The 21,242-nt window shown below is 39.4% G+C and overlaps 1 protein-coding gene and 1 long non-coding RNA gene across 22 annotated transcripts in view; one reads left to right on the top strand and one right to left on the bottom strand.

The window, feature by feature from the left end:
• camk2g2 (calcium/calmodulin-dependent protein kinase (CaM kinase) II gamma 2) overlaps positions 1–15,422 on the bottom strand; it is a 69,877-nt gene extending 54,455 nt beyond the window's left edge. For 11 of the 21 annotated variants that reach the window (XM_015051892.1, XM_015051893.1, XM_015051895.1 and 8 more), the window contains exons 1-2: positions 15,278–15,420; positions 14,135–14,229 (exon numbers count right to left, since the gene is read on the bottom strand). In XM_015051892.1, the coding sequence (XP_014907378.1) occupies positions 14,135–14,229; positions 15,278–15,342 (160 nt within the window). In that variant the 5' untranslated portion in view covers positions 15,343–15,420. Of the gene's footprint in view, positions 1–14,134; positions 14,230–15,277 lie in introns of all 21 variants that reach the window. The other 10 variants (XM_015051884.1, XM_015051887.1, XM_015051882.1 and 7 more) reach the window with 2 other exon arrangements.
• Positions 4,506–20,953, top strand: LOC106959363 (uncharacterized). The gene is made up of 3 exons (XR_001427333.1): positions 4,506–5,218; positions 6,707–6,709; positions 20,939–20,953. It is a non-coding gene; the product is annotated as an uncharacterized LOC106959363 (long non-coding RNA).
• Positions 20,954–21,242: the final 289 nt, after the last annotated feature.

Genomic DNA, 21,242 nt, shown 5'->3' with positions numbered 1-21,242 from the left:
AACCCCTGTTTTTTTTAAACAAATATAAACCCGGGAAGAATTTTAAAAAAAAAAAAAAAAAAAAAAAAAAATGTCAGCCATCTGAAGAAATGCACATCTCTCGGTCGGTAACAACCAATCAGAGCCAGGAGGAGGGTCTTAGTGCTGTCAAACATGCTAATGTATGCGCTGCTCAAACTATCTGCACTGCTTTTTTCTCTGCTGCGCTACACCTTTTACACAGCGCAGCCTGACATGAATGCTTAGGCTAGTCGTTTCTCTGTCACTAATACAGCCTGTTCACAAGATTGATTGACAGCACTAAGACCTTTCCCTACTTTTTTTTTTTTATAAAAAGGCGCATGTTGCAGCTTTAAGATTTGATTTTATGTAAAAAGAAAAAAATCTAAGATTTAGCATGCAACTGTTTCTAAAAAACTTGATCTTTGATTTTGAGTTAGACTTGACTTGGGGTCAAATATATGTGAGACATGATATGAACTGATATAAAAATACATTACTTGACATTTTCCATTAACAAATTGAGACTAGACTCTGACTTGGGGCAAAAGACTTGAAACCTGACTTAGACTTTCCCCTTAAAGAGTTGAGATTTAAATTGTATTTGTGATATAAGACTTGAGTCTTGATGTAAACCGAGAAAAACTTGAATTTAAAAGTCTTTTAAAAGACTTTAAAAGCCTCGAGTTGGACTTGCCCCTAAAAAAATTGAGACTGGCGACTGGGAGAAAAACTCAAAACCTGACTGTAACCTTTTCCTTAAAGACTTGAGACTCAGCTTAAGACAAACTCAACCTTGACGTTCCGTTTTGAAACTTGAACCGAGACAAAATTACTTGCAGCTGACAAAACATGGCCCACAGGTTAAAATCTGCTACATACCAACTTAAATATAATGTAAGAATTTAACAAACGTAGCCTAAACAGCTGCAAAAATGAAATGCATTTCAATCCCCAACAATCCTGCAGCGTTGCAGGACTGCAAACACCAGACATCTGGCTGCCTTGGAAATTGCCTCAGATCGTTTTAAATGTTATCTGTCGGTGAGCAGATGGAGGCTGCTCTTCATTCAAAACAGCTTTCATAAAAAAACTTTTGGCACAGAAGTGCATAAAAGCAGCGAGACCTGAATGAGAGACTCCTAATATAACAGGCTGTTCAGATTGTAACATTGGAAGCAGACACAAAAGCACCCACCGAGCTGATGGTTGCGCCAGTTTGCGGGAGTGAACACTTTCAACCAAATAATGTGGCCGCCACACACTCGACTCTGCTGAGCATATTCATTATCAGCTGTTGGAGCTTCAGAGCAGATCTAAGTGGAGGCGAGGCGAGGTGTCGTTTGTTCCTATTAAACAGACATCACAGAGAGGCCAGTAAACAGAAAAGCACAATGTGTGTGAAGTTGCGATGATCTGTGGGCGTGTGTGTGTGTCTGTCTGGTTAAACATCCTCCTCCTGGGAAAACAGCTTTGCTCTCTGCAGAGCACCAACTGGGAATGGCAACAAAAGGTGAGCAAATATTGAAACAGATTGATGGGTTGTGTTTCTGTGTGGGTTGGGTCTTTTTATTCCATTTTTTAAATGGGTTTGTCTGTACTTTACACCGACTTTTAAATGCATTGGTTAAAAAAACAAAACGGGGAAAAAAAAAACAGCAACAAGATAATCTGGTTTTCAAAGTAGCCCTCGTATAATGAACAAATTACTGAACAAAGGAAAAAGAAAACTTGACAAAGATGGAGGTTACTATAACAGGGCAAAGTTTACTATATTTTTCATTTAGTTTCTTCTCTTTTTTTTCCTAAAAAAATAATAAAAAAGAAAAGCTTCTCCACATCTCACTTCATCTTGTCAAATATTTCTCCAACCTTGATGGTGATTTCACGTGAGGTTTTTAACGTAAATCTGCATCCATTTTTTATTTTCAGGCAAAAGACTGAAACCAACAATCATTTAATGTCACTGCATGTATCTAATGTCTTCTCCATGGACGGACGGACAGGTGGATGGAAAATAAGACAACAAAACAGGTACAAGAGTCAAAAAATATAATTCATAACTCTTCAGATCAAGACAAGACTAAAATCAATTTGGGGGGGGGAGGGGGGGGTTGTCTTTATTTAATAATTTTTGGCAAGAATCTATGAATCTGACGTAATAAGCCAACAGCTCCCTCAGTGTTGCTTTTGGATATTGTAACGAAAAAGTAACAGATGCTGGAGATGAAAAACATTTATGTTGACATTACCAACTATGAGAGGGATTCTGAAAAGATTAAGTTAATCTGACTGCATTAAATCCTGCAGGATGACATACTGGGAATATCGTGACCATGTTATGCAATTTTGGCTGTCTGTTGCATGAAATGTAAATTAGCAGTTATCATGGAAATGCACTGCTTGGCTAGGAGCTGGGAAAAACAAATAACAAAAGGCACAAGTATATATATATATATATATATATATATATATATATATATATATATAAAAACTTGCAGGTTAAATACTGTGAACAGAACAAAATACTGAATTATCCTTGAAAAAAACCTGCAAAAAAAAAAACACAACAACTTTACATTGTGGTGGAGGTTTGCCTTCCCCGTAGGGCATCGGCCTTGAACATACAGCCAGAAGTTTATATTAGACAAGCCCATTCAGAGAGCAGAGCGAAATCCAATGGAGAATCTGTGGCTGTTATTAAAATATATCTGTTCACAGCTGCTTTCCATCTAACCTGACTGAGCTTGAACTGCTCTGCACAGAAACATGAAATCAAAGTCTCTACTTGGGTTTGTCTCCACCAGCGTTGCACAACAGTAGCAGCTGTTAGAGGAAATTGATACCCTCCATTGTGTGGATCTATTGCATAAAATCCCACTAAAATACATTACATTTTGTGTTTGTAATGTGTCAAAATAGAAAAAAAAAAGGCAAGCTAAATAAATATTTGGCAAGCTATTATTAGTCCACACCTCTGATGTATTTGCAAATGTGCTCCAGATCTCAGGAAGACATAAAATTAGAAGAATTTTAATCTAGACTTGCTGACTCTGCGTAACCAAATTTAAAGAGTATGTAACCTGATATGCAGTTAAAGAAAAGCACCAGAAGAATAACTCACAGAAAACTACTCATAATTAGGATATTATGTTTATTTACAGCCTCAACAATTTCATTTATAGACTAAATTATTTCAGCTTCTGCATGTATATGACCACCAAATAAATTTTAGCACATTAAAAGGCTATTATTTTTATTGTTGCTTTTAGTAGTGTTGTTTTTATTATTGTCACCGATGCTAAAATGCTAATTAATTTTGATTAAAAGCTGCTTCAGCTTCTATAAAACCTAGATAGATGCATCAGACACACCACCGCAGAGGAAAGGATCATATTAAACTTTAGGTAAACCTTCGTGAGGCATGGCAGTAAAAAATAAATAAAATAAATAAATAAATAAATAATAAAACAATAAAGAAATACAAAATGCAAAGCGTCTCAATATGAGCCCAGGCTCGGCGTAAAGAGATTAAACCGTCGAACACGAAGCGACTCAAACTCTGACTGTCACATTACGGCTGGATGCCTCTCCCGTGAGCAAAGCCTGCTTTTATTGCCATTTCATTCTTGATACTATTGCAATGAATAATCTTTATGAAAACAAGTCTGCCTTTGGGAAACGGCGTTATGCTGCAGATAATAACCAAAACAGCTTGAACACGTCACCATGTATACATATAAATACAGCGCACATGACCACCGCTGTGTCTAATCAAAGCTGCAGGTGGATAGAAATGTGGGTCTGTCTGATGACATCATTATAATTATTACAAGGCCTGGATATGAAAGTTAGTTTGAGATTCTGATTTTGAAGGAAGTCGTTCTAGAGTTGCCCTGTTGAGTTGACATGGTTGACCAATAGGTTTATCTCCATCAGGCTGACAGTTCTCAGAAAACCATTATAAAAGCTTCCACCACTTTATAATTATTTGTATCACATGGGGATGTTTACTAATGATGTCAGGACTTTTCTCCATTCAAATTTGATAACTTTCATGATCTCCATAATGAGAAACATACTTAATTTCAAAGACTTTAAGATGTCACACATGGTAAACAAATAATCCCTGATAATTGACCCCTTTTTGTTCAGAGGTCAGACTGTCAGGTGATTGACTTGTAATCGTCCTTTTTTTTTTTATATTTGTGAAAACTAATTTTTTGTGTCATCAACCATCTAAAAGCAATCAAGACATTTTAAAGGTTTAAGACAAGGTTTCATTATGTACATGTGGACTATTTTAGAAGTTTCTAAAATATATTTTAGTCATCTTCTGTTAACAGAGATATGCTTTTGATTAAAAGATGACTTAGATTCTGTAAAGGTACGTTAAAAGTGAAATAGCCCTTTAAATGCCCTCATTCAAAAGCTACAAATTACATGCAAACTTCAGCAGCAGGCTGTGGTTGTTCTGCAGATTCAGATAGGAAATATCGACATAACAAAAAAAACCTCACAACAAGAGCCTTCATCAATTTATCCTATGCTGTCGGTATTATGTGTTAAACCTTTAAAGATTTAAAATCTCAAATTAGATCGAAGGTAAATTTGTGTGAGTAAACTTCAGAATCAGGACGCAGGAAGTGTACCAACACTGAATATTGAAAAGACGATGTAGATTATAATTACGACTCCGTTCCCTCGTCACGGTGTCCTTACCATTGTGACGAGCTTCTAAAGACCTACATCAGGTGTTGGCATCAAGGGCAGTTAAAGCCAGTTATATTCCTGACATGCATAATTTGAATACATTTGCACTTGTGATACAAATATCGCAACCAAGATGTTCATTAATTCCATGATCAGAGATACAGATATTAACTCTGATACAACACATTCTGCAGAGCTGGTGAAGATTGTAATTTTTTTGTTGATGTGTGTGTGTGTGTGTGTGTGTGTGTGTGTGATCGACACTTGGTGATGCCGATGTTGACAAAATCTCCTAATTTGACATTTTAAAATTTCTATTTTGGACATGATGAGAAGTGATGTCTAAACTTAACTTTCTATTTATGTTGTCTTTTTCTTCAGGTCATTAGGAGAGTATTGCAAAGCCCAGAGGTTTTGTTTTTATCAAACGCCCTGATGAAGGAGGAATGTTTCCACCCTGTGGGAAGACGAGAAGAACCACTGACTGTTGTACAGCCCTGACCGTGTCCAGACCTACATCTTTCCATTTCCATATCCAGCTCTACCATTCTCTCAATCATTAAATATTCACTGTTGTCCCATTAAACATTGACAGCGCGGCACAGCCACGTTTATCTGCCCCCTCGCCAGTGAGCCTACAGCAAGAGAGAGTGCACAAAAAGGCTGAAAACTAAAAAAACAAAACAAAACAAAAAAAAAAAACACCACACACAAACGGCTTGCTCGCCTGTGTGGCCTGTGATGCTGCGGCTCGGAGAGAAGAAGGAGAGGGCAGGAGATTACGAGACAAAGGGAGGAGAACAAGACAAAACAGAAAGGGAGAGAGAAGGAGAGAACGCTGAGGATGAAACGAGACATGAAGGAAAACTGCTTGAGGAATGGAAGTTAAAAAAAATAAAAAAAGAGGAAAAAAAAGCAACGTGAGGGACCAATCTTAAACTCTTGCCCGTGTGCAGTAAGAGGAAAGCAGCGTGTACTTCAATAATTCAGCAGTAGGATGAGTGCCGCCAGCCTATCCCGGTTTCTTATCTTCACATCAGAAGGCCTCGTCTAAAACCACATCGCAACCTGGAACAATATGTGTTGCAGATTTCGAGTTTTCTTGCCTACAATAAAATAAAAGCTCTGTCTGACAGCAAAGATCAGCCAGCATACGGGGCAGATTTGCATCCATTTCCTTGGGTTTTTGTCCATTCTACACTGCAAATGCTGGTGACCTACATTTATTTCTGTGCCTGACGGCGTCATAAGTCAAAAGAGGGCAAAGTAGCGGGGCTGCCAAATTGCCAACACGTTGTGGTTTATGGTTGCTTTACCGCCACCTCTGGTTAAGGCTGGATTCACTTTTCGTGAGTTTTCAATGAGACATTTACTCAAAAAAAAAAGAGGAAGTAGCAGATGACATCACATGACCTATGAACTCATCATAAAGCTCAGGTCCAAAGGTTTAGATTAACAAGTGAAAAAAAAGTCATATACGCAGCACATGTTGTGGCTTATTAGATTTGTTCCACACATACTGGGACAGACGGAAACATATCATCCACCATAATGGGTTTCCAGACCTGCGAACCCGTTGCGGCCCCACTAAGTGGCGTTTAGTGTTTTCATCGACGTGATAATCAAGCCAACGTTCCAACGCTCCTACCTGTAGCAGCACGTCTCCAGTCTTATTGGATGTTTTTCTTGAAACCAGTTTTGTTTTGTTTTCTAGCCCAAAGGTCTACTGAATCTCAGACACAGTTTCAGGAGTGGGAAGCAAACAAACTTGGCCAAATCAGATATAGAGCTGAAGCTCAACAAGCAGACAAAAAAACAAAACAAAAACAACAAAAACATGACAATTTCTTCACCAGTGCCATACATCAGAACAATAAGAGTTTTCCCATGGTCACACAGCTGACGAGAGCAACTTATGACACATTTATTGTGTAATATGTAGTGTGACAAACTGCAGCTTGGTTATTGATGGATCGTTTCAGGAAGTATGGAGCTTGTGAACAACTTGCAGTTCTCTCAGGGTTACCTCAGCATGCTGCTCCTTTGAATCTGAAAATCATCTGGTGGATTGTCACAAGCTGAACTATAAACTTTGTAACATTTGTTTTAATTCCTCGTCTCCTTTGAATTACGGCAAAATAGTGTTTCATGGCTCAATTTCTACATATATTATAAGCATATATATATATATATATATATATATATATATATATATATGGACATTTGCGGTTTTTCCCCTATAGTTCCTCCAAAGTTTTATTCTTGAAAGTATCAAAGTAAGGACGATATAACTGCATTTTTTTTCTTTTTTTACAGAGCAGAGAAGAATCTGTACTTCCTGCTTATACTGAATTTCTATAAAAGATAAAGATTAAGATCTTAACCATGAATCTGGCATGTACACACTAATGATCGCTGACATTTTATCTTAATCTACTTTGTTTCTACACTTTTTGCCTCCAGAAATCATGGGTCACCACAAAGACAAGGTGAGAAAACAATATACTTTTTTATTTTTAGCAATTTTTAATACGAGCAAGTGAAAGACATCAGCCACTAAAACACCAAGCAGCTCTAATCCCAGCTCTTCTTTAGGATTTTCTTCAGTGCCACTGTTGCCTCAAGGTGAGAATAATCATCGTACTGCTGGAAGATGAAGCTAAAGCCATCACTGTGTGAAACGTAGAATTAGTTAACCTGTTAATATAGTGAGTAGCTGTATGCAGTAGCTGCGTGATTTGTGTTTGTGACCTAAACACGGACATGTCCAAATACTATTTTTTGTGAAATGCTAGATTATTCGGCTTCAGAACCAGGCAGATTTTCTTTAAATTTGAGATCACTTGTCATTATAGGCTAAAAAAAATACATATCTACAGCAGCGATGCAAGACTTTCATACAGAACAAGAAAAAACATTAAAAATAAAACTTGTAATGAAAGGTTTGCTACCCTTTCCCCTCCACAGACCTGCAGGTTAAAAACACAGCGTCACCTCCCCCGCTGTGAGGTTTAAATGTGAAAACGTCACTACAACTTGGCAGGGTGAGGGCCAGAGCTAACCGGTGTCAAAATCCAGAAAGCATTCAAATGAAGCAGCAGGTTAGCCTGGACACCGTTTCAGAAATAAATACAGTTAAATCCCACCGTGAAATCCAACCGGAAACGCGCCGCATGTTTGTTTTGCTGCAGCGGCTGCGCACATGCTCGTGACGCCACATGACCCAGCCATAATCGGCGACCTCGCCATCAGCATGCTCTCCCTGAGCCGCGGAGAATGAGGGCTTAATCCTGCCCGCGCACGCACGCACACACACACGCAAACACACGCCCGCACACAGCCCTCTTAGGCACAGACGGCCTCCTGAAGTTGCCCAGACATCAAGCTATCGGAGCTAATATAGAGTATGTTCGGTGTTTGCAAACAGTGACAAGGAGCTCACGAGCAGCTACTGCGTGTGTTTATTTACAGGCGACATTGTGAACCTCCAGCTTCTGTTGCTAGCATAATGAAGGTGCGGACATTTTTCTTTTATTTTTCTCCCAAAAGGAGAAAAAGAAAATCTGGTATGATGGCAGACGTTTGTTTTTTTTTTTTTTATGATGATTCATGATGACCAGCTGCTCTAAATTTGGATCAAGCTGTTGTAATAAATAGCAGGTTTGCACATCGCAAATCTGGTTTTACCTACACAGGATTTTTTTTTTCATACTAACACCCAATGAAATGAACTTCTCGAAGGTAACGTCTTACGCAAATATTCAACACCTTGTATCTTTACTAAATCGAGGAGGCAGGATGCAACAAGATAAAAACTAGACTCATCTTGAGCAGAGGCAGTAATTCATGTCTTAATGAATCATTCGTCCATCTGACTGCTGAGGCATTTTCCCTGTGCAGGGTTTGGCTAACTCAGCTAAGCTGGTGAACATTTTCCTCCCTACAGCAGAGTTGTTCTCAAATCAAGGCCTCAAGGGCTGATGTCCTGCAACTTTTAGATGCATCACTGCTTCAGCACACCTGAGTCAGATATTCAGTTCATTAGCAGAACTCGACTGCATACTGAGGAAGTAATTCAGCAATTTGATTCATTTGAACCAGGGACACGTCTAAGGGTGTTTTCACACCTGATTGTCCGGTAAACTCGGTTTGACTGGAGACCAAAATTGCCACATTTGTGACGATTTCAGCTGCTGCCACTCACTTTAACACTGCATTGAAATTAATTGACAAACCTGTTACACCCCCTTCGCCTGTGGTGGCGCTGCACCAAGAACCACTGAAGGAAATGAAAACCTCAGAAGAAGACATGAGCACAATTTCCTCCTTCACAAAATACAAATGAAAACAGAGTAGCGGTGGATTTTAGTGGTTGTTTTAACGCTTTTCTTCCTCCATCTTTGACTCTTTGCGTTTATTTTAGTTGTATTTACCCAGAATGCCCTTCGCTACAGCCTGCTTCCTGCTTTTGGAGCCGTCTACGGACCGTTTAGCGTTCACATATGCATCTGAGCCGCACCAGAATTCACTTCAACCGAATCGAGACCTGGGTTTTTAGGCAGACTGGTGTTCGCTTTTTTGGTCCGAATCAAGAGTTTGATTGTGAACTGTACAGTAAACAGGTATTATTTATTAATACTGATCACATGTCGATCACAACATATATTATTATTGATTTATTGCTCAGCTCTCTATAGCCGTGTTTGTTATTGTCCACTGCAAACACCCTTACATCAGATAATTTAGGACAACATGTAAAAGTAAAAAAAAAACAAATCCTCAATAGATCCAAAATAATCACATATTTGCTTTCATTGAATGCGTCAAAACTCAGAAGTAGCCACGTTTACAGGTTAGAAATTCACCAGCCGATGGCATGTGAGTGTTATTTTATTCTGTTGGATTCAAAAATAACACTTTCATCAAAAAAAAAAAAAAAGAAACCGTAGCCCATTTGTCAGTTTTATGTGTTACACACTTTAGAAAGAAAAATATATAATAAAATCGGAATCGGCAGGACAGACTCAGGAATGGAAACAGAAATTGCTACAAAGGAAGAAAAAGCATGATTGGTGCATCTGTTAGGGATGCATGCTTCAACGTCACTTTCACATCACTGCAGTGTGAATGAATGAGCCCTGTGCACCGAAGGACAGTATAGGAAACTATACTCACATAGGCATTTCTGCGTGGTTAAATATAACAACGTTTATGATGTGAGAAACATAAAAATGTAGCATGTAAGAGAAAAAAGTTGCCATCTGTTAGTAAGTTTTTTTTTTTTTTATGAGATCTGTGACCACAAAGAAAAAAAAACTGACGCATTGAGCCACAAAGATACGAGTTTCTCTGCCAGACAACCAATTGGGCCAAGAGTTTCACCTCCGCCGTCGCTGGGTTGCAAGGCTCCGGACGAGCGTCAACATGCAGACGCCGTCAAATGGGCTGGTGAAAGGGGATTTTTTTTGTTGTTTTTTTTTTAAAATAGATCCCTGCTCAAATCAATCATCTGTTTACAGACACAGAAGCACAGAGGGACGGAAGAAAAACGCTTTAAAAGGGAAAAAGAGAATCGCATGGGCGTGGAAAGAGCCTGGCTCCCCGGAGACCAGGGCAGCCCAATCGGTTCAGAAATGGCCCTAATCTGCAGCTCACATCATCAGTCAAGCCTTTGGCGGACTGCTCTGATGTTTACCGGGCCAGACATGCTGCAAACACACACACACACACACACACACACACACAGTATGTAGCATGAACACGCAAACTTCCAAGACTTGAGGAGGAGCAGTGAGATGCATGTGCAAACACAAACGCGCATGCTGACCAAAACAATTAAATATGCTTGGATTTGGCTACATGGCAGATGAGACTCTGTGACACACGCGCAGCTTAGCAGGCAGACGGCGACAACAAATCTGCTGCAAATACCAAAACACAGGAGGTGGTATTTGAATATGCGTTTATCTGCTGCTGCTGGTGAACACACGCACACACACGCACCGCACGGCATAAACACACACAGTCTGGGTTGTATATCAAACTCTCTGACGTAACAAGTGTTAGGAAACACAGTAGCATCACGACCAAGTCCAAGGCAAACTGCGCAGCTACACGGCTGTGTGCAGGGATGTGTTCCCACCACCGGCCGCTCTACCTCCCGCAAAGACATGTAAACATGGGGTTCCTACAGCTACAAGCCAAAAATGAACAGAACGGAGGGGTAATTTTCAGAGATGCGCCAAAGAGGATTTCCCAAGTCAAAACTGATTTCCAGTATTTCTATGACGTTTCCTCAAGACTATAGGAAAAAAAGACAAAGTCCTGCAGGTTCTCAGATAGACTCAATAGTTTAATAAGCAAACTATCCTATCAATATTTATGCATCAAAGTGCTTGTCTCTAATCTTGATCAGATTTTTTTTTTTTTTTTTTTTTTTTTACACGCAAAAAAACTAGAGATGCACCAATCCACTTTTTTCACTTCTGATATCGATAGCGATATCAGAGGTTTAGCATCGAGCGATACCGAATGTACTAAATAAAAAAAAAATGTACTTGGGAACTCTGTGGCAGTACAGCACATTTAAAAACACCACTGGCTTCACAAACATGTAAAAACAACAGCTTTAATTCGCTCAGTCAGCGCAATGCAAAATAAATAATAGAGAAACTCAAACAGAGACAATACGCTGACTACCTTGGTCAAACATGTAAAAATTAAACTGCAGCCAACCTTTCAAATGGTTCAGAAAGCGCAATTAGGAATTCTGAATATAATGTAAAATAAGTAATAAAGCACGAGAACAAAGCAAAGCATTACACTAATTAGAGCTGCGCTTATGATGGATTGGGCACAATATTAGCGATACCCAATCTAGATTTTTTTTTTTTCCAATATTGGGATTGACACAGATAATATCAGATCGGGGCTCCGGCTCTTAAGTCCGACATTTACAAATGCAAATTAATTTAATTAAAGACAATGGGTAAAACTTGTTGCAACACAACAGGCTGCTCATCTCTCAGAAGAGATAGCACAGAAGAACACAAAACAACAAACGATGGAATATGGCAATGCACTTTTTGTCTAGTAATTTTGCCAATGTCGTCTAATATTGTATACATAGATTGTGACTTTTTTTTTTTTAAATGTGACCGCCCTGATTTGTAATAATTACTCATCACAGTAAAAAATATTAACTTAAAGTCCAGTGTGACAAGGTTTAAATTGAATAAATCCCATTCCCCAAAAAACAATAGCAAACTACAAAATGTCTAGTCTCAGTTAGTTTACAGTGTTTTTTTGTTTTAAATCCTTATGTTAATATTCATATGATTATTTTTGGGGTCAAGAGATAGTTTATATGCTTTAAGAAAAAATAAGTAATTTGCACCATACAGCATCTTCATGGCTTTATGCCATAACTAGTGATAAATGAGACATTTACTATTTGTTTATGCTTTGCTAATCCTGCCACTGCCATCATTCATTCTAACGTCACACCTGTGTGGCTGAGACACAACTGCCTACATACGTATTGCCTGGACTATAAATGAGTCATTTCCAATGTTTTTCACGACCTTTAACCTTAACAACCCTGGTTGCCTACTATTGCCAGAAGGTGGGGGTGTAGGCCGTTATCCTTGCAGTTCTAATTCCGTTTATATAAAGTTTATTATAACCAAAAGTAAATGATAGGTCCGGGTTGTTTGGGAGTCAGAGTTCAGATCTGGGAATGACATCAAACCCGAGTCGAGCATGTCTGAACCAGAAAACCTGTAGGACTACAGCTGACACCCACCTGTCATGCTTCAATATTCGTGGATTCGCCTATTCGAAACTGTTTCTGTGGAACGTGACACCAAAATAAGAGATCCCTTTATTCACATTTTTTTTTCCATAGGGTTCATCTAAAATACTTAAAACAGGATGCAGCTTGGCGAGCTGTGCTATCTAGACGCAAAGCTACTTGACACACTATTGACTGGCGTTTTCAAATCGGCCAATCCAGCAGCACCACTTATCTTCCTTGGCACTGATTGGCTGTACCGCCAAGAGTGGAAATAAGTAAGGCTGTAAATGTTTCTCTGGTAATGCTAAGACAATTTTCACTCTGCTTGTTAATTACATTAGGACATGTTTGGTGTGTGAACTATTAAAATAATCGTTTTTCCGTGGGGTCTCAAATATTCTTGGACTTTAGCAACTGTCGTCTCTTAACCACCACAGAGCAATACATGCCGACCACAAAGCATTCTCTGAATTCGACACACTTAAACAGAGGCTGAACATTCTCAAGAATGGAAATTTATAATGAATTTACTTGTGACAGGTTTGATGTGGAACTACTGGAACTTTCTCAATGCACGGCGGCCATATTTAATCTAAACTGGCCGATGTCACCGACTTCCTGCAACTGATGAGTCTGCCTTGTGAGCACAAACAGGATGGGATCTCGCTTTGCCTTTTTTACCTTTGTCACTAGAAGCGCGCCCAATACATAAACTGTTCCTACATCAGTGAACGCACCTCACTTTTGTTTTTTTTCACCGACAGAACTTGGAATAACTCTTTAAAAAGAAATAAACATTTGCACTTCGCCCCCTCCCCCCATAACTAAATGGTTCCAGTTTTCATTCTGCTTTAGCCACTTGTGTCATATGAATGTGGATCAACAACTGAAGACGCTCCAATTTTTCCCAGCCACGGATCTATGTCTGATAACCTGCAGTTTTAAATTTGTATATATATTTTTTTAAATATTGGCCTTAATACGCTAAACAAGAACAAACACACTTGGATTCAGTCAGGATCGACAGGACTTTAACTAAAGATCAGCAAAAATCAGTATGACAAACCACAAAGATAGTTGTGGCTGTGAAGAGACTCTTGAAACTTACTTTAGATGTTTTATCTGTTGCTGTCAAGAACTACTATTTAATCAAGGTCAATGTGTTGTTGTTTTTTTAAATGAGATGACAGAAGACCTAGAGAACATGTGTAAAATCAGGAAGTCGGTCTTTATTCAAACCTCGTCTTAAAACATTTCTGATCATCAGCAGATTGCACAACTTGTCACAAGTTGCAAAAACGGTAGTTGAGGATATCTGAAGCTCAGGCTCGAGCACGTGCAATCACTTGCTGCACACCAACCATAACAACCCCCCCAAAAGTGGTTGCAGACAAGAGACCAAAATCCAATGATTCTTTCTGTGAAGGCTTAAAGCGCAGCACCTCGGGGGGTGGATGAGGGGGCCGTGCCAAGTGGCCCCCAGCTTTTCAGGGAATCTCCTCTCTCAAGTGGAAGACGCCTGCGTCCGGCTCGCTGCTCTCCAGGAAACAAACCCAGCTCCGCTGAGCTGCTGCACCGTTAGCACCTCGTCAGCGAGCAGAAACTTCACACTGACTTCACACTAACCTCTGGCGGAGAGCTTTTTGGTGTTGATGATTTTAGCAGCATACTCCTGTCCGGTGGATTTCTTGACGCAGCGGCGGACGACGGAGAAGGCCCCCCTGGAGACGGAGAGATTGAGAGAGCAGTGAGGAGGACCACTTCAGACATGAACAACTGCTGAACTTACACACACACACACACACACACACACACACTGAAAGCCAGGCATGCTTAATTTTCACCTACAGAGGGACGGCATTCATATTAAACACACTCTGATGTACCTATTGGGTTTAGGATTTTGGTCTGTTAGTGCATAACCGGAAAAGCAGAAGGAAATGTGAGAGGGGCTGCAGTGAAAGGTAGAAGTAACAGTTATCTACGCAGCCTGACCACATTTGTTTTTTTCTTTTGTTTTGTTTTTTGTTTGCACGGACGCCTCCTTCAAAGTCATGCTGTGCTGGTAGGTGGAGCAGCTTTATTAGAGATAAGATGTTACAAAGTGGCTTTGTAGCCCTGCCTGCACATACGCTGCAACTAAAGTGGCGCCTTTCATGTTTCTAAGCATTGCAATTTGCAAACACCAAAATCTTACTGCAGCAAAAAAAAAATAAAATAAAAAAAAATAAAATATATATATATATATATACATGTAAAAAATAATAATAATCGTGACTCTTGTGCAGGCTGCTTTGGGAATGCACAGAAGCAGAGCTGAGCGAAGATGGCACAAGACAACGGGGCAAATGCAAACCAAGTATCGAGGCGTGCTACCTGCAGATAAATCACACAAGGTGTTCCTCACCTTTAATAAAGAGCCACAATGGCGCCTTGCACCTTAAAAAAACAAACAAAAAAAAAAAACGCGCACACTCGGGATTAAACACAAGCCTCTGCAGCGCTTACGGGAGCCCGCTGACAGCTTACTGTTGCACGGCAGATCGCCCGCAGCCTTCCCCTGTTTTATTTTTTGACAGACCCATTCCAGCCCCTGTCAACACTAAGTAAAGCGCACACAATGGCAGCAGCGGCGGCGGCGGCGGCGGCAGCAGCACAGAGGAGGAAAACGTGTAGACACACGCACACGCGCACACACACACACACACACACAGAGAGAGAGTGAATGCAACAAGAAAAGCAGCGGCAGCGTTGTTGTCGGTCGCTTACTTTCCGAGTTCCTCGTACAGCTGATACTCGTCTGTGAACCTGGTGGAGGTTACAAGTGTGGCCATGTTGACTGAAGTGAAGGCTCGGAGAGGGGAAGAGAGGCTTGATCTCAGAGCGTGGAGTGGGAGGGGAAGAGAGAAGAGGGAGGGGAGGGGAGGGAGCAGGCACAGAGGGAGCTGTAGTAACACAGATCCTCTGTTAACAAGAGGTGTCACTCTGGCCGTTTTTACAGGAAACATTTATTTGTTAAGTCGTTTAATCCAAACAAAAAATAAAAAAATTAAAATGCCAACACTGTCCTTACATATTCAGTGCCTTAATCGACAGGCAAAAGCACCCTCCACTGTGCCTTCAGCTCCTTCAGACTAGCGGCAGTAGCAATTATCAAACACCTGTCCTGAGCCTCATGGATGGTTGTTTAGAGCGCAGGTAATTTCCAGTTAGCTTAATATAGGTGAACTGGAGGATTACCCAAACATTAGGTTGGGTAAAATTTAAGACATCAACAGTGTCCACGCCTCCAGCAAGCAATCTTTCTCAGTAGCAGAGGGTCCAGACTCTCCATACGAAGCCATGTGCAGAACAAGGGGCTGTTTTTTTTTACAAGGCTAGTGCATCTGGTGCAAGTGGAAGACAAATTTTTTTAAGCCATGCTTGATGTACACATCATTTTTATGCTATAAAATGCCATTATGTGTCTGGAAAGTGCATAACATCACCCCTAACAGGTTTTCTTCCATAATAGCCTTCCTATCAACTTTGACTAGCATCTCTCTCCCTTCAGAAGAAACACATCCCCACAGAATGATGCTGCCACCACTGTGTTGTGGTGTGATAATATATGTGCAGTCTTGGCTTTCTGCCAAATGTAATGTTTTGCATGTAGGCAAAAAGATCTTATCTGCATGTTTGCTGCGTCCTCTTTACGGCTCGTCAAAAGATTGAATTCAAACTTCTTTTTGGGTTGTTTCCCCCCTCGCCCCAAAATGGCCTTATTTTTGTAACTCTTAAATAACAACCACTTTTGTAGAGTAAATGACTCATGATCAACAGATGTCCTGTCAACAGAGACTCTCACCCCTGACTTACCGGGCGCCTCTTGGCTGCTTCCCCGATTAATGCTCTCTTTTCTCGGCCTTTCTGGTTTGAACAGACAGACATTTCTTAGTAGATTTGCAGTTGTGTCGACCTCTTTCAAAGTTTAGACAACGAATTGAGCAACACTCCTTGAGATGTTCAAAATTTGGGATATTTTTGTATAACGTACTATTTTAACTACTATAAAACTTCATTCAGTGGACTAAATACAAATGAATGCCTATGTCAAAACTGCATTATGTTCCCGTCATTTCACAATAATTTACCACGCTCTGTAGCTCTGGCTCATAAAATCTCAATAAATTTCACAGAAGTTCCCAGTGATAACATCACAAAATGTGAAAACCGATTAAAGAAGCAGTTTCTTTCAAAGGTTTTTGTGGCACTGGCGGCTTTATTTTGCAGAGTTAGACAGGAAACGAGTGGATGCCCTTAAGGCGACCCGTTTTAAGCTTGGTGTTTAAGCACTTTGTCACAAGTTGTTTGTAATCAAGCCACTTCTTTGTGACTAACACAGTTTGACACAAACAAAGTGACGTTTCAAGATGTTTTTTCTTAAAGTCTATTAAAGAGGCATGAGCTAAAAATGTTTAGCAGAAAGACAACACATCTGAGTCATGTTTCCTGGTTTTTTCCTACTGCTTAACAGCAGAGTATTCTAGAGTTTATTTCAGATAGAACGCCCTCTTATTTTGGTCACCACTGCTTCTCTCTCGTTTGATCAAGTTCACCTTAAAATATACCTTAGAATTTTTTTTTTCTGGAAGCACAGCATATAAATTAATATAGGATTTAAAAAAATTTGCCACAACATTGCGTAAGCTTATCAACAATGTGTCAGTGTCTTCAGTAGGTGGACATATTTATTTACTCATGCAATATCTTTTTAGAGAAGTTTTGCAACATTGCTGGAGGTCTAGAATCAACAACTTTGTGTTCCTAATAAATGTAGCTAAAATAATAATAAAAAAATGATAATAGAAAGTATATTCTAAAGTTTTTAAATGTTTTTTTTGCAGTTTGTGCCTTTGCACTCTGTTTGGTTGCCTCAGTTGAAATACTTGTATACTAGATCAAGTCAGCCATCTTGTCAGTCAAAACCTGGACGGCTTGGTGACCAATAATCAGGGCAGAGTTAATGTTGAAGAAAAATATTTTTAAATATATAGAAAAGGGGATATTTTGCACAAGCAAATAAAAATTGAACTGAACAAATCTGAATTTGAGCATGATGGGGGGGGGGGGACTTAAAAAAAAAAAACTGTAAGGCAGTATTTTGATATTACTCACTGAAGACTTTGGCTGAGTTCTTAGACTTTGCCAGTTACTTTTTTTTATTTCTCTTTCAGCTTTTGCAAAAAGGAAAATGAAGCATGCACGAACAACCTATAATGCATAATTAGTTAAATGTCTTTTAAATCTTGCTATAGAGAGAACATTTCTGAACAACACTTTAGGCTGGAAGAAGGAGAAACCAGCAGAAACGTGAGGACGAGGATCGTCAATGCTGCCGCTGAACCATCACGTTTATTTGCCTTTTTGAACGTTTTTGTCAGTCGTATCTGTCATTTTCCACCCGGTGGTATTCACATGACGGTTCCAGAAGATCAACCCTGAAATCTTTTGAGAGCCCTCCTCACATCTACAGAGCCACATGACCCGACTCAGTTTACAGAGCAGATCCTCATCCTTGTCATATTTCATCTTGTGAAACGGACTCGATAATGGAGTCACAGATGAGGCATTTTCTGTAACTCTATCTTCGAGTTTATTTACTCGAACCGTCTCTGTTTTGATAGGTGAGATGAGATCATTTAACTGAGTGAGTAATCAAGAACTTAGTGTTTATAGTGATCAGGTGTTTTTTCTTTACATTTAGAACAGCAGATCAATTCTGGTTTTCTTTCAGACTTTCGGGGTTTTTGACTGTAGCGAGATATAATGTCCGCCTACAAACTGAAAATACTCAATGTTCTTTTAAATATGGAAAACATGGCTCACTGTCCAGGGTGCCAGCCAATCGGGGTGGCAGCACAGCCACTTGCAAAAACATTAGGATGAGTTTTCTCTTACTTGCATGTCCAGCAAATGAATGTTTTCCCGTGTACCATGGGCAGTATAGGTGCTGGAAGGAAAATATTGCAGTGCATGACAGATTCAAAGATTCAAATCATGTGCAAAATTATTCTTGAGGAATCTACATTTTCTGATCTACAGTCCAAAAACTTGAGGTACTAAGATGAAGGAATTGAGCCACATTGAACAGAGATTCTTCAATCACAATATGAGAAATATTATATCTATTAAAGTTTTGCTCTATTTGTGAATGTGCAACAGTTGACATTTTAATTCATTTATTTATTTATTTATTTATTTATTTTTGTTTCACTAGAATCTCCTTAGGCTGAGACCAGATTAAAATGTTGTTCCCTGTACATTTAAATCTGGAGTCTTTCAATAAATTATGCAAGTTGTTCAAAACACTTCTGATTGTTGAAACTTTTAAAATACACACATGAAACAAATAATTTAAAAAAAGGTGATGGATACAGGCGCATTTTTCCCTGGCGTGGCTGTATTCATTTTTTTTGTTTCGACTTCCTCTCTGTTCTGGGAAACTTGCTGCGTTTACTTCTTGCTGCACTGCAAAGCCCAGTGACCTGCCAGCTCTGATGAATTTTCCACATATAACATTTTCTTGATTGAGTGCAAACAACCTCAAAGCAAACTCCTGCAAATGCGTAAAGCCGACATTAAAACTGAAAAGTGTAAATTTGTCCAAAGTTATTTGGTTATAGTTGATCGGTGTTTGCAGTTGAAATGGCAGCAGAGTGAGACCTCCCTCTGGTTTCCTCTCAACCAGTAGTGGCAGAGGTGGGATGTAAGCCACGCGAGATCTTTTTCTACCCAAACAGCGAGCTGCAGATCGACGGTTCAGCTTTATAATCCCTTTAACCCACTTAAGACCAGATGCTCGAAGGGTAAAGCTCACACCAGAGCAGTTCACAAATAAAGCATCTATCAATAAGCGTGTTAATTTTTGATTCTGCACTATTTTCATTCTGGCACAAAGCAATTATATGCATAAACTGCAGAGCCCCAAAAAACCAGGAGGATCAAGAGAAAGAGGTAAATCAGAACATATTGTTTTTCACTTATGAGAAATCATTTCATTTATTGAAATAGCTTTCACTGATGTGCTTTTGCAACCAAGGCATTTTCAGTTTTTAGGTGATAAACCACTAAAAAGCAGCAAAATATCGTAAAGTGCAAAGAAAATGGTGCATGTCGTGCGTCTGTTCAGCCCCTCTAACTCTGACATGCTAAATAAAATCAAGTTCACTCAACTGACTCCATAAATCACCCAATTAGTAAACAGTGTAACTTAATTTCAACACAAATGTAGCTGTTTTTGGGTAAGTTTTGGTTGAGAACCTGACAGAATATAAAAGTTGAGACCAGGGTGGAGATTCATCTTTCAGCCTTAAACATGTGACCACGGTTCCAATAGAACAATGTAGATAAAATCAAAATCTAGCAAAGTCCAGAGCTTAATTCATCATTTTTTTGTTCACATTCAAAAATTGGTGTTCACAGCTGCTCTCCATGAACCTAAGTTATTTCCCAAAGAAAAATTTCCACAAAAACTGCAGTCTGTAGATGTTCAAGACTCCTGACATTCCTGTACTCAAACGGCTGTACGTGCATTGAAAAGTGGCTCTACATGGGAGGGGCCCACAAAGCACAACACTTTGAATATTTGAAAATTGCAATAAAATACATTGAAGTTTGTATTTGGGGAAAAAAAATGGAAAAAGCTGTGGGGGTTTAAATACTTCTGAAAGTTTCCTTTGGCTTTAGATGGAGTTATTTCTATCTCTGAGGTTGCTGAGAGATTTACTTTAGATTTTTTTTTTTATGTCCCAGATGTGTACCGTTCAGTCCCACAACAGGACTTTAGAAGTGTGTGACTTTTAATTATAATATCCGATGGCTCTGTGGCAAAGAGAGGTTACAGCTGTCACCTTGATGTGATCAAACCTTTGTGCTTTTGAGCTGGCACTCTGCTTTCACAGCAAAAAACAAAACAAAACGTGGGAACACTGAGAGTAAATGTTTTCACTGTGTGCTTCTGCAGAGCTCTGTGCTGCAACGCGCCTTAAACTGCCTCTTCATTGGATCTTCATTCGTCTTATGGATCAATTCTTCGTGTTGCTGTTGTTGCATTTGAAACCATTTCCTTATGTTTTTATTAAGTTAGCGTCGGTGTGGTGTGGAGCCTGGGTGCAAAAGCAAAACCACACTTCCTCTCTTAGTAATAAAATCTGAACTGAATCAGTAGCTGGAGTTTCTAACTGTACAGAAAACTAGGACTGAAATGAAAAATGAGGAAATCATGAATTTTAAGCACTACTGAGGTCTATTTGGTTGTAATCTGCTTTGGGTCTTTCCCAGATTGTATTTGTATTCCTTGACATTGCTCTGAGCAAAGCCTTTACGTAACAGCTTGGTGGTATCAATACTTGGTGGTTATTTTAAATCTAATGACAGCTCACAGAGGAGCCCACAGGGTGAAAATTATAATATTTTCCCAGAAGTGTAATGATAGGAAGTAAATACATTCCTCAAACAGGACCAAACAACCGCCAGCTACAGTTCCATGAAATCAGGAGGTTAAAGAAAGAAAAGCAACAATTAGAAAGAAATCAGACCCAAATACTCAGTGATGCTGGAAAAATAACAATAACAATTAAATATATTTATATATATTTATATCACAATCTGGGTTGTTGTTCAATCCCAAGACAATGCCTTTCACTGTGTAAAAATTAACAACAGATGTCTCCTCTTCCTCCTTCTTTTTCTT

This window comes from Poecilia latipinna, unplaced genomic scaffold, assembly GCF_001443285.1.
Source record: "Poecilia latipinna isolate Pla-1442-1.1 unplaced genomic scaffold, P_latipinna-1.0 Scaffold1073, whole genome shotgun sequence".
In the NCBI taxonomy this organism is placed as follows: domain Eukaryota; kingdom Metazoa; phylum Chordata; class Actinopteri; order Cyprinodontiformes; family Poeciliidae; genus Poecilia; species Poecilia latipinna.
Note: the sequence above shows the minus strand (reverse complement) of the source record. Positions and strands in the feature narration are given on the sequence as shown.